This window comes from Oncorhynchus keta, unplaced genomic scaffold (assembly GCF_023373465.1).
Source record: "Oncorhynchus keta strain PuntledgeMale-10-30-2019 unplaced genomic scaffold, Oket_V2 Un_contig_16621_pilon_pilon, whole genome shotgun sequence".
Taxonomy (NCBI): Eukaryota; Metazoa; Chordata; class Actinopteri; order Salmoniformes; family Salmonidae; genus Oncorhynchus; species Oncorhynchus keta.
Window position 1 is genome coordinate 21,057 of NW_026280019.1, and position 14,235 is coordinate 35,291.

Sequence of the window (14,235 nt, forward strand, 5' to 3'; positions counted from 1 at the left end):
TTGTGTCTTATTGCCATTATCCTCTGTGTGTTCCCCTTGTGTCTTATTGCCATTATCCTCTTGTGTGTTCCTGTTGTGTCTTATTGCCATTATCCTCTTGTGTGTTCCTGTTGTGTCTCGTAGCTGTAACTGTACAGCCAGACACCCATCCCCATAAAGATAGCTGTGGCTGGAGCCCAGCACTACCTCGGTGCAGTCCTCAGGCTGTTTGTAGACCACCTCTTACAAGACTCCTGATTGGCTGGGTTACATGAGGTTCCTCATCATACCACTTAGTGAGTTTTTCGGGGGGCCTTTCATAAAGTTATTCAGAACCCCTTTTACTTTTTTTCCCCACATTAATATTAGGTTAGGTACAGCCTTATTCTAAAATTGATTTAAATTGGGTTTGAATACTTATGTATATAAGGTATTTCTATTTTTTATTTTAATAAACATTTCTAAAAAGCCTGTTTTCACTTTGTTATTATTTATTTTACCTTTATTTAACCAGGCAAGTCAGTTAAGAACAAATTCTTATTTTCAATGACATCCTAGGAACAGTGGTTTAACTGCCTGTTCAGGGGCAGAACGACAGATTTGTACCTTGTCAGCTCGGGGATTTGAACTTGCAACCTTCCGGTTACTAGTCCAACGCTCTAACCACTAGGCTACCCTGCCGCCCCTACACTCTAACCACTAGGCTACCCCCCGCCCCTACACTCTAACCACTAGGCTACCCTGCCGCCTCTACACTATAACCACTAGGCTACCCTGCCACCTCTACACTCTAACCACTAGGCTACCCTGCCGCCTCTACACTCTAACCACTAGGCTACCCAGCCGCCTCTACACTCTAACCACTAGGCTACCCTGCTGCCTCTACACTCTAACCACTAGGCTACCCTGCTGCCTCTACACTCTAACCACTAGGCTACCCTACCTCCTCTACACTCTAACCACTAGGCTACCCTGCCGCCCTCTACACTCTAACCACTAGGCTACCCTGCCACCTCTACACTCTAACCACTAGGCCACCCTGCCGCCCCTACACTCTAACCACTAGGCTACCCTGCCGCCTCTACACTCTAACCACTAGGCTACCCTGCCGCCTCTACACTCTAACCACTAGGCTACCCTACCGCCTCTACACTCTAACCACTAGGCTACCCAGCTGCCCAGCCGTATTGTGTGTAGAATGATGAGGAAAACAATTATGTAATCCATTTTAGAATAAGGCTGATGGGGAAAAAGGACGCAGGGTCTGAATACTTTCCTTTCATTCATGTTTTAATTCATTCAGACATTACAGTTTTTGGAAGTTACTGTATAAATGTACATTGTTTTAAATGACACATTTCTATATACATGCTTTTCTTAACGGTTCTTATTGTGAATAATGTGTCGTCTATTCTTTGTTTCTATTCAGGATCTCACCCAGTTTCCAAGTACCTGGGTACCATTGACTATCGATACAACAGTTTATTCCAGGACACTGCGTGGAGTGACCTGTTTTACAAGCCAGAAGCACCAGTCATGAGTACGACAGACACACACACACACACACACACACACACACACACACACACACACACACACACACACACACACACACACACACACACACACACACACACACACACACACACACACACACTACACACACACACACACACACACACTAAACCCACTACACACACACACTAAACCCACTACACACACACACCACACACCACACACACACACACCCACTACACACACACATACCTACAGTACAACAGTTTACTACCGGATGTATCGAGGCCGCTGTATATAGCTAGCCTGGTTACCAGATCTGTTGGTGCTATCATGAGAACAGATCTGGGATCAGAACAAGGAGTTGATATGATATAACCAACAGATCTGGGATCAGAACAAGGAGTTGATATGATATAACCAACAGATCTGGGATCAGAACAAGGAGTTGATATGATATAACCAACAGATCTGGGATCAGAACAAGGAGTTGATATGATATAACCAACAGATCTAGGATCAGAACAAGGAGTTGATATGATATAACCAACAGATCTGGGATCAGAACAAGGAGTTGATATGATATAACAAAACAGATCTAGGATCAGAACAAGGAGTTGATATGATATAACCAACAGATCTGGGATCAGAACAAGGAGTTGATATGATATAACCAACAGATCTGGGATCAGAACAAGGAGTTGATATGATATAACCAACAGATCTGGGACCAGAACAAGGAGTTGATATGATATAACCAACAGATCTGGGATCAGAACAAGGAGTTGATATGATATAACCAACAGATCTGAGACCAGAACAAGGAGTTGATATGATATAACCAACAGATCTGGGATCAGAACAAGGAGTTGATATGATATAACCAACAGATCTGGGATCAGAACAAGGAGTTGATATGATTGCACCAACAGATCTGAGACCAGGCATAGCTATTGCGAAAACAGAAGAGTACCAGAGTCCTCGTGTTTATGTGTCCTGTAAACTGTAGAAAGAATTTCTTCTTGTACGACAATAAATAAATGCCATCAATAAATCAACCAATCCTGTCATGTGGTGTACAGTGCAGGAGAGTCCAGACGTGGTTTCCAGGGTAACCCAGTATATGGTCGGGGCCAACGGAGCTCACCAGCTCCCCATCGCTGAGGCCATGCTCACATACAAACAGAAGAGGTAAGGGCAACGTGTATACACACACACACACACATTTAGTTATCTCACTTATGGGCGGAATTTTCGTTTTGCACAAGTATGTGCTGTTAAATGCAAAAGTTACCACATCTCATAATCTGGCAGCGTGATTGAATTTGAAACTTTTCTTTAACAGTGTGGACTATAAAGAGGCGTAGTGCTGTGAACAAGGATTTGCCCCCTTCCTGATTTTCTATTTTTGCATGTTTTTTGACACTGAATGTTTGTCAAATCTTTTATTTTTCATTTTTACCACTTTTTCTCCCCAATTTCATGATATCTAATTGGTAGATACAGTCTTGTCCTGTCGCTGCAACTCCCGCTCGGACTCGGGAGAGGTGCCAAGCGTCCTCCGAAACACAACCCTGCCAAGCCGCACTGCTTTTTTGACACTGCTCGCTTAACCCGGAGGAAACACTGTACACCTGTCAGCGTGAATTGCGCCCCGCCCACCACAGGAGGTCGCTAGAGCGTGATGGGACAAGATCATCCCGGCCTTCCAAACCCTCCCCCGTTACCCGGACGACGCTGGGCCAATTGTGCCAATTGTCCAACCAAACACTTCCTGTAGTTCTTGTCCAACCAAACACTTCCTGTAGTTGTTGACCCAACCAAACACTTCCTGTAGTTGTTGACCCAACCAAACACTTCCTGTAGTTGTTGACCCAACCAAACACTTCCTGTAGTTGTTGACCCAACCAAACACTTCCTGTAGTTGTTGACCCAACCAAACACTTCCTGTAGTTGTTGACCCAACCAAACACTTCCTGTAGTTGTTGACCCAACCAAACACTTCCTGTAGTTGTTGACCAACCAAACACTTCCTGTAGTTGTTGACCCAACCAAACACTTCCTGTAGTTGTTGACCCAACCAAACACTTCCTGTAGTTGTTGACCCAACCAAACACTTCCTGTAGTTGTTGACCCAACCAAACACTTCCTGTAGTTGTTGACCAACCAAACACGTCCTGTAGTTGTTGACCCAACCAAACACTTCCTGTAGTTGTTGACCAACCAAACACTTCCTGTAGTTGTTGACCAACCAAACACTTCCTGTAGCTGTTGACCAACCAAACACGTCCTGTAGCTGTTGACCCAACCAAACACTTCCTGTAGTTGTTGACCCAACCAAACACTTCCTGTAGCTGTTGACCCAACCAAACACTTCCTGTAGCTGTTGACCCAACCAAACACTTCCTGTAGTTGCTGACCCAACCAAACACTTCCTGTAGTTGTTGACCCAACCAAACACTTCCCGTAGTTGTTGACCAACCAAACACTTCCTGTAGTTGTTGACCCAACCAAACACTTCCTGTAGTTGTTGACTCAACCAAACACTTCCTGTAGTTGTTGACTCAACCAAACACTTCCTGTAGTTGTTGACTCAACCAAACACTTCCTGTAGTTGTTGACTCAACCAAACACTTCCTGTAGTTGTTGACCCAACCAAACACTTCCTGTAGTTGTTGACCCAACCAAACACTTCCTGTAGTTGTTGACCCAACCAAACACTTCCTGTAGTTGTTGACCCAACCAAACACTTCCTGTAGTTGTTGACTCTTCCATACAGAACTGCTTTAAGTCAACAACGCTTGTGGGTTTTCAAGAATGAACTACTCGCTTCCAGTCCTGGTAAAACATCACCATCAGGTTTAAGTCTGGTATTTGGACCAGGCCAAATACCAGGCCATCCTTTCAGCCATTCTGATGTAGAATTGCATCCTTGTCTTGCTTCACGACCCAGCTGTTCTTCAGTTTCAGCTCACCGACTGGATGGCCTGACGGTCTCCTGTAGAATTATCTGATACAGAACAGAATTCATGGTTCCTTCATGTCTTTAAAACTTTTTTTTTTTTACCTTTGAATCCTCTGAGACTTGCGTTTGGGCTTTTTGAATGACATGGGTCCCGTTTAATCTGCCGGAAACCAAACACTGCATTCTACACTAAGATAATAATAATATAATATATGCCATTTAGCTGACGCTTTTATCCAAAGCGACTTACAGTCATGTGTGCATACATTCTACGATGGGTGGTCCGGGAATCGAACCCACTACCCTGGCGTTACAAGCGCCATGCTCTACCAACTGAGCCACAGAAGGACCACATACCAACGGCCAGCCTCATACCAACGGCCACTATCTTGTCTCACCGCTACAACTCCGTACGGGCTCGAGATGAAGGAGAGACGAAGGTTGAAAGTCATGCGCCTCGAAACACAACCCAAACTAAGCCGCATCCAACCGAAGCCAGCCGCACTAATGTCGGAGGAAACACTGTGCACCTGGCTACCTTGCTGGAGCGCACTGCGCCCTGCCTGCCACAGGAGTCTCTGGTGCGCGATGAGACAAGGATATCCCTACCGGCCAAACCCTCCCTAACCCGGACGACGCTCCACGGACCCTCCCGGTCACGGCCGGTTACGACAGAGCCTGGGCGGGAACCCAGAGTCTCTGATAAGGGGCTGGCGCTGCAGTACAGCGCCCTTAAACACCGCGCCACCCGGGAGGCCATAAACGCAAATTGTTGAATACAAGTTTCAAATTAAATCATCGCTGCCAGATTATAATGAGATGTGTACGGTAATTATTTAGCATGAAGAACGTATAGTCCTTTTATGTGCGTCTATTAACAGCTGCTTAATGAACAGCCAATATAATTCCGGGGGACGTAATTATTAGGATATGATGATGATTATACATCAGTTAGGGTACTGACATAGGTCACGTTGGAGTAGGGTTGCACGTTGGAGTAGGGTTGTACTGTGGTTATGGTACTGACATAGGTCACGTTGGAGTAGGGTTGAACTGTGGTTATGGTACTGACATAGGTTACGTTGGAGTAGGGTTGTACTGTGGTTATGGTGCTGACATAGGTTACGTTGGAGTAGGGTTGAACTGTGGTTATGGTACTGACATAGGTTACGTTGGAGTAGGGTTGTATTGTGGTTATGGTGCTGACATAGGTTATGTTGGAGTAGGGTTGTACTGTGGTTATGGTGCTGACATAGGTTACGTTGGAGTAGGGTTGAACTGTGGTTATGGTACTGACATAGGTTATAGTAGGGGTTGTATTGTGGTTATGGTGCTGACAAAAGTCACGTTGGAGTAGGGTTACACTGTGGTTATGGTGCTGACATAGGTTACGTTGGAGTAGGGTTGAACTGTGGTTATGGTACTGACATAGGTCACGTTGGAGTAGGGTTGTACTGTGGTTATAGTACTGACACAGGTCACATTGGAGTAGGGTTGTACTGTGGTTATAGTACTGACACAGGTCACATTGGAGTAGGGTTGTACTGTGGTTATAGTACTGACATAGGTCACATTGGAGTAGGGTTGTACTGTGGTTATAGTACTGACACAGGTCACGTTGGAGTAGGGTTGTACTGTGGTTATAGTACTGACATAGGTCACGTTGGAGTAGGGTTGTACTGTGGTTATAGTACTGACACAGGTCACGTTGGAGTAGGGTTGTACTGTGGTTATAGTACTGACACAGGTCACGTTGGAGTAGGGTTGTACTGTGGTTATAGTACTGATGTAGGTCACGTTGGAGTAGGGTTCTACTGTGGTTATGGTACTGATGTAGGTCACGTTGGAGTAGGGTTGTACTGTGTTTATGGTACTGACACAGGTCACGTTGGAGTAGGGTTGTACTGTGGTTATGGTACTGACACAGGTCACGTTGGAGTAGGGTTGTACTGTGGTTATGGTACTGACAGGTCACATTGGAGTAGGGTTGTACTGTGGTTATGGTACTGACAGGTCACATTGGAGTAGCGTTGTACTGTGGTTATGGTGCTGACAGGTCACATTGGAGTAGGGTTGTACTGTGGTTATGGTGCTGACATAGGTTACATTGGAGTAGGGTTGAACTGTGGTTATGGTACTGACATAGGTTACGTTGGAGTAGGGTTGTATTGTGGTTATGGTGCTGACATAGGTTATGTTGGAGTAGGGTTGTACTGTGGTTATGGTGCTGACATAGGTTACGTTGGAGTAGGGTTGAACTGTGGTTATGGTACTGACATAGGTTACGTTGGAGTAGGGTTGTATTGTGGTTATGGTGCTGACAAAAGTCACGTTGGAGTAGGGTTGTACTGTGGTTATAGTACTGACATAGGTCACGTTGGAGTAGGGTTGTACTGTGGTTATGGTACTGACACAGGTCACGTTGGAGTAGGGTTGTACTGTGGTTATGGTACTGACATAGGTCACGTTGGGGTCACGTTAGAGTAGGGTTGTACTGTGGTTATGGTACTGACACAGGTCACGTTGGAGTAGGGTTGTACTGTGGTTATGGTACTGACACAGGTCACGTTGGAGTAGGGTTGTACTGTGGTTATGGTACTGACAGGTCACATTGGAGTAGGGTTGTACTGTGGTTATGGTACTGACAGGTCACATTGGAGTAGCGTTGTACTGTGGTGCCATGGTGTGCTGACAGGTCACATTGGAGTAGGGGTTGTACTGTGGTTATGGTGCTGACATAGGTTACGTTTGGAGAAGGAACTGTGGTTATGGTACTGACATAGGTTACGTTGGAGTAGGGTTGTATTGTATATGGTGCTGACATAGGTTATGTTGAGCAGGGGTTGTACTGTGGTTATGGTGCTGACATAGGTTACGTTGGAGTAGGGTTGAACTGTGGTTATGGTACTGACATAGGTTACGTTGGAGTAGGGTTGTATTGTGGTTATGGTGCTGACAAAAGTCACGTTGGAGTAGGGTTGTACTGTGGTTATAGTACTGACATAGGTCACGTTGGAGTAGGGTTGTACTGTGGTTATGGTACTGACACAGGTCACGTTGGAGTAGGGTTGTACTGTGGTTATGGTACTGACATAGGTCACGTTGGGGTCACGTTGGAGTAGGGTTGTACTGTGGTTATGGTACTGACACAGGTCACATTGGAGTAGGGTTGTACTGTGGTTATAGTACTGACACAGGTCACGTTGGAGTAGGGTTGTACTGTGGTTATAGTACTGACATAGGTCACGTTGGAGTAGGGTTGTACTGTGGTTATAGTACTGACACAGGTCACGTTGGAGTAGGGTTGTACTGTGGTTATAGTACTGACACAGGTCACGTTGGAGTAGGGTTGTACTGTGGTTATAGTACTGATGTAGGTCACGTTGGAGTAGGGTTCTACTGTGGTTATGGTACTGATGTAGGTCACGTTGGAGTAGGGTTGTACTGTGTTTATGGTACTGACACAGGTCACGTTGGAGTAGGGTTGTACTGTGGTTATGGTACTGACACAGGTCACGTTGGAGTAGGGTTGTACTGTGGTTATGGTACTGACAGGTCACATTGGAGTAGTGTTGTACTGTGGTTATGGTACTGACAGGTCACATTGGAGTAGCGTTGTACTGTGGTCATGGTGCTGACACAGGTCACGTTGGAGTAGGGTTGTGGGGTGGTCATGGTGCTGACACAGGTCAGTATCAGAGTTCCCAAGTTCTCTGGAATTCCTGGTTGGAGGATTCCAGATTTCCTCCTTAATTCCTTCTCTGATTCCAACCAGAATATCTCAAAAACGTGGTAATTTTGTAAAGTTACTAGAATGCAGCCAGCCCCACCTGGGAGCCTGTTACTTTCAGAGACGTTGGTGTGTTGAGAGCAGAATCCTGTTAACCAATGTCATTGTCTCTGTCCATCACTGTGTGTTTGTCAATAACATGTTCTTTGTTTATGTTTTCTTTGTTCTTTTCTATCTTTGAAGGAAAAAGAGCTTTATTTGATTTTGCAGTAAGGTATTGTGGTCTGCTTCTCCTGGTGATTCATCCACCTGCCCTCCCTTCCTCTGTCTGTCTGTCTCTCAGTCCCCTCTCTGTCTCTTTCTCTCTTGTCTCTCTCTCTCTCTGTCTGTTTGTGGCCTAGTCCCCTCTCTCTCACTCTCTCTGTCTGTCTCTCTTCTCTGTCTCTCTGTCTCTCTGTCTCTCTGTCTGTTTGTGGCTCAGTCTCTCTCTCTCTCTGTCTCTCTGTCTCTCTGTCTCTGTCGCTCTCTCTCTCTCTCGCTCTCTCCATCCACTCTCCTCTCCCCTCCTCTCCTCAGCAGTCTGTATATATCTGTAACCCTGACACTTTAACAGCCAGCTGCTAAGAAACACACAATCCTTAGAAGCATTACTCTCGAAATGATCATAATAATAGAGACATTAGGCCAACGCTGTTATACAAAGCGACATACGGTACATATGGGGTGGCTCCCTGCGATTCGAACCGACACCGATCCTGACGTAGCATGCTTCATTGTCTATCAAGTTAAGCCACACATGACTAACAAGCTATGTAGCTAAATATGCATATGGTCCCTGACAAATTAATTATAAAATGAAAAAAGGAATCTATGAGAAGTGTACTGATAAAGTGTCGGGTTGTCAGTTGCAGCTGCTGTTCTCTTTCTCTCTTCCTCCCCTCTTTCTCCTTTTCCCTTTCTCCTCCTCTTCCTCCCCCTCTTTTTCTCTCCCCTTCTCTTCCTCCTCCCCCTCTCTCCTCCTTTTCTTTCTCCTCTTCCTTCTCCTCTTCCTCCTCCTCTTCGTCCCCTCTTCCCCTCCTCTTCTCGTCCTCTTCTTCCTTCTCTTCCTCCTCCTCCCCACCTCCTCCTCCCCCTCTTCCCTCCCTTCTTCCTTTTCTTTCTCCTCTTCCCTTCCCTTTCCCCTCTTCCTCCTCCCCTCCTCCTCCTCCCCTCTTCCTTCTCTTTCTCCTCTACTCCCTCTCTTCCTCCTCTCCTCTTCCTCCTCCCCTCATCCTCCTCCTCCTCTTCCTCCCCTCTTCCTTTTCTTTCTCCTCTTCCTTCCCTTTCCCCTCTTCCTCCTCCCCTCCTCCTCCTCCCCTCTTCCTTTTCTTTCTCCTCTACTCCCTCTCTTCCTCCCCTCCTCTTCCTCCTCCCCTCTCCCTCCTCCTCCTCCCCTCCTTTTCCTTTTCTTTCTCCTCTACTCCCTCTTCCTCCTCCCCTCCTCTTCCTCCCCTCCTCCTCCTCCTTCTCTTTCTCCTCTTTCTCCTCTTCCTCCTCCTCCCCTCTTCCTCCTCCTCCCCCCTTCCTTTTCTCCTCTACTCCCTCTCTTCCTCCCCTCCTTTTTGTTCTCTTCCTCCTCCCCTCTTCCTCCTTCTCCTCTTCCTCCCCTCCTTTTTCTTCTCTTCCTCCCCTCCTCCTCCCCTCTTCTCTCCTCCCCTCCTCCTCCTCCCCTCCTTTTCCTTCTCTTTCTCCTCTACTCCCTCTTCCTCCTCCCCTCCTCTTCCTCTCCTCTCTCCTCCTCCTCCTTTTCCTTCTCTTTCTCCTCTACTCCCTCTTCCTCCCTCCCCTCCTCTTCCTCCCCTCCTCTTCCCCTCCGCTTCCTCTTCCTCCTCCTCTTCCTCCTCCTCCTCTTCCTCTCCTCTTCCTCCCTCCTCTTCTTCCCCTCCTTCTTCCTTCTTCCTCCTCCCCCTCTTCCTCCTCCTCCCTCCTCTTCCTCCCCTCGTCTTCCTTCCTCCCCTCGTCTTCCTCCTCCCTCCTCTTCCTCCCCTCGTCTTCCTCCTCTACTCCCTCCTCTTCCTCCCCTCTTCCTCTTCTTTCCCCTCTTTCCTCCTCCCCCCTCCTCCTCCTCCCCTCTTCCTTTCTTTCCTTCCTAACTCCCTCCCTCTTCCTCCCCCCCTTTCCTCCCTCCTCTCTTCCTCCTCCCCTCCTTTTCTTCTCTTTCCTCACTCTTTTCCTCCTCCCCTCCCTTCCTCTCTTTCCTCCCCTCCCCCTCTTCCTCCCCTCCTTCTTCACCCTCTTCCTCCCTCCTTTTCATCCCCTCTTCCTCCTCCCCCTCCTCTTCCTCCTCCCTCTTCCTCCTCTTCCTCCTCCCCTCCTCCCCTCATCTTCCTCCCTCCTCTTCTCCTCCCCTCCTCTACTCCCTCTCTTCCTTCTACTCCTCTTCCTCCCCTCTTCTGTTTCCTACCATTCCATTATCTCCTGTGTGTGATGTAATCAAGCTTCCTGCTAGATTGATTGTCCTTTGTTCTAATATGGTCTGATGGAACATTAATGCATGTACATTGGCCATACGTCTGGAGTGCGGCCCCAAATGGTACCCTATGTCCTATATAGTGTGCTATATTTGACCAGAGCCCTATGAGGGGGTGGGAAGAAGTGGGTGGTTGATTTCTCTAGCCTAGCTGATAGGGTTGGGGTCAACTCATTTTCTATTCCAGTCAATTCAGAGGTTAACACACTCCCAATTCAAAACTTTCCTCGTTGAAAAGCATTGAAGAAATTGTCATTTTAGTGTACATCATGAATTGACTGGGAATTGAATGGGATTTGACTGGGAATTTAATGGGATCTGACTGGGAATTGAATGGGATTTGACTGGGAATTGGATGGGAATTGGAATGGGAATGACTGGGAATTGACCTGGGAATTGACTGGGAATTGACTGGAATTGAATGGGATCTGACTGGGAATTGAAATTTGACTGGGAATTGACTGGGATCTGACTGGGAATTGAATGGGATTTGACTGGGATTTGACTGGGAATTGACTGGGAATTGACTGGGAATTGGATGGGAATTGACTGGGAATTGATGGGAATTGACCCCGACCCTACGAGCTGGTGCTGTGACCTGCTGACTGTGACTTTCCTTTTCCTGAAACCTTCCTGTGTCCTTTTTGGTGTGGTGGTGTCTGATTGGCTTCAGCAGGAATGATGGGATGGCTTGGTGCAGGCCAGTGATTGGCTAGTGCAGCATGCATGTCTTGCTCCTGCTTCTCTGCCACCAATCAGGTGTTGGGTTGTTGGGTACTAGAGGGCAACCGGCATATGATTGGATCAAATTTTAAGTAGTGGGTTCCAAAGCAGAACCTGACAAACTGGTAGGTAGCTAGTTTATACTTTTCTATTACAAAGACAATATGATCATCAATGGTAATGGGTCAGACCGTTTGTTTCTCCAGGATTTGTTTTGGACCATAAAAGGATTTGATGAAACTCGAGGCTTGGAGACACTTGAAGCAATAACCGTCTACACATGTACATCAGTTACACACCCAACAATGATAATGATTTAATCCAATTAAAGCCAATGCCGTTCAAAGACTACAAAACCAAAACCTGTTTGTTTATAAGTATAAATCCAACAAAATGATTGGTCTTTTTATTCGTTGTTTTAAAATGGTTCCCAAGCCCAGGAGACTGTTGATCTAATAGCTGTAGTACGAGTCAGCAATTACTAATTATCATGTGACTTTCTGTCCAATAGCATGGCATTACTGTAGTAAGGTTGGTCAGAGTGGTATTAACCAATAGAATCTCTCCTCCCTGGGGTTCCCAAGGAACCTCTACAGGTATATATAATGTTCCGTTGTATTAGTATAGACCATACTATAGGTTAAATAGAAGAGTTAAAAAAATAGAATTTCTTAAATCTGTCTCAGGACCGTGAAAATATGATAAAGGTTCTATTTTGTTGGCATTAACCACCAAGTTTTATATATTTTTTTATAAATTTGATCTGACTTAGCAAGTTGACCCTCGATACTGTGTGTATATCATATATTTCTTAAGGAACTAAGAGAATCACGTGGTTAACTCTGGGTTGTTTTTAGGTTGTCTACCACCCGGCATTTCTTTACACACGTTGTCCCCTCTCTTTCTCCTGAGATCTGTAGAAACAAGCAACAAACATTAATAAATAAGATTATTTATAAATAATAATAATAATAAAAGATGCTTTACCAACCCTGGGGGCAACTGACTGCCTGGTTAGAAACCAACTATTCTATACCTTTTCTATTCGAAAGGAGCACATGACAGTTCTAACCATCATAGGATTCTAGAAGCCTCTAGTCTCAATACTGACAAACCCTTCCATCATCAATCTATTCTATTTGCACATGCTCACTCTATTTCCTGTTTCCTATGTTTGGCTTCTGCCCTGATTCTACAGCCCCGATGAGGACTCGTGTCAGAAGTTCTATTCCCTTTATCGGAGTAAGTATCTTTCTCTTAATGAAGACGGATCTGTTTATCGGAGTAGGTATCTTTCTCTTAGTGAAGATGGGATCTGTTTATCAGAGTAGGTATCTTTCTCTTAGTGAAGATGGATCTGTTTATCAGAGCAGGTATCTTTCTTAGTGTAGATGGATCTGTTTATCAGAGTAGGTATCTCTCTTAGTGTAGATGGATCTGTTTATCGGAGTAGGTATCTTTCTCTTAGTGTAGATGGATCTGTTTATCAGAGTAGGTATCTTCTCTTAATGAAGACGGATCTGTTTATCAGAGTAGGTATCTTTTCTTAGTGTAGATGGATCGTTTATCGGAGTAGGTATCTCTCTCTCTTAGTGAAGATGGATCTGTTTATCGGAGTAGCATCTATCTTTCTTGCAAGATGGATCTGCTTATCAGAGTAGGTATCTTTCTTAGTGAAGATGGATCTGTTTATCGGAGTAGGTATCTTCTTAGTGTAGATGGATCTGTTTATCAGAGTAGGTATCTCTCTTAGTGTAGATGGATCTGTTTATCGGAGTAGGTATCTTTCTTAGTGTAGATGGATCTGTTTATCGGAGTAGGTATCTCTCTTAGTGTAGATGGATCTGTTTATCAGAGTAGGTATCTCTCTCTTAGTGAAGATGGATCTGTTTATCGGAGTAGGTATCTTTCTCTTAGTGTAGATGGATCTGTTTATCGGAGTAGGTATCTTTCTCTTAATGAAGACGGATCTGTTTATCAGAGTAGGTATCTTTCTCTTAATGAAGACGGATCTGTTTATCAGAGTAGGTATCTTTCTCTTAGTGTAGATGGATCTGTTTATCGGAGTAGGTATTTCTCTCTTAGTGAAGATGGATCTGTTTATCGGAGTAGGTATCTATCTTTCTCTTAGTGAAGATGGATCTGTTTATCAGAGTAGGTATCTTTCTCTTAGTGAAGATGGATCTGTTTATCGGTGTAGGTATCTTTCTCTTAGTGTAGATGGATCTGTTTATCAGAGTAGGTATCTATCTTTCTCTTAGTGAAGATGGATCTGTTTATCGGAGTAGGTATCTATCTTTCTCTTAGTGAAGATGGATCTGTTTATCGGAGTAGGTATCTTTCTCTTAGTGAAGATGGATCTGTTTATCAGAGTAGGTATCTCTCTCTTAGTGTAGATGGATCTGTTTATCGGAGTAGGTATCTCTCTCTTAGTGAAGATGGATCTGTTTATCGGAGTAGGTATCTTTCTCTTAGTGTAGATGGATCTGTTTATCAGAGTAGGTATCTCTCTCTTAGTGTAGATGGATCTGTTTATCAGAGTAGGTATCTCTCTCTTAGTGTAGATGGATCTGTTTATCGGAGTAGGTATCTTTCTCTTAGTGTAGATGGATCTGTTTATCGGAGTAGGTATCTTTCTCTTAATGAAGACGGATCTGTTTATCAGAGTAGGTATCTTTCTCTTAATGAAGACGGATCTGTTTATCAGAGTAGGTATCTTTCTCTTAGTGTAGATGGATCTGTTTATCGGAGTAGGTATTTCTCTCTTAGTGAAGATGGATCTGTTTATCGGAGTAGGTATCTATCTTTCTTAGT

The 14,235-nt window shown here is 45.1% G+C and overlaps 1 protein-coding gene and 1 pseudogene across 2 annotated transcripts; both read left to right on the plus strand.

Annotated features, from left to right (window-relative positions):
* LOC118374731 (phosphofurin acidic cluster sorting protein 2-like) overlaps positions 1 to 12,705 on the plus strand; it is a 31,240-nt pseudogene extending 18,535 nt beyond the window's left edge.
* On the plus strand, positions 5,248 to 8,277 carry LOC127919421 (uncharacterized PPE family protein PPE54-like). 2 transcript variants are annotated; one of them, XM_052502935.1, is made up of 5 exons: positions 5,248 to 5,636; positions 5,892 to 6,026; positions 6,117 to 6,830; positions 7,331 to 7,555; positions 7,612 to 8,277. In XM_052502935.1, the coding sequence occupies exons 3-5, from the start codon at positions 6,503 to 6,505 to the stop codon at positions 8,052 to 8,054; spliced, it is 996 nt and encodes a 331-aa protein (XP_052358895.1). In that variant the 5' UTR covers positions 5,248 to 5,636; positions 5,892 to 6,026; positions 6,117 to 6,502; the 3' UTR covers positions 8,055 to 8,277. The 2 variants fall into 2 exon arrangements, 1 of the variants encoding a protein (XP_052358895.1); XR_008102887.1 differs by having other exon boundaries at positions 5,892 to 6,830; positions 7,331 to 7,386; positions 7,466 to 8,277.
* Positions 12,706 to 14,235: the final 1,530 nt, after the last annotated feature.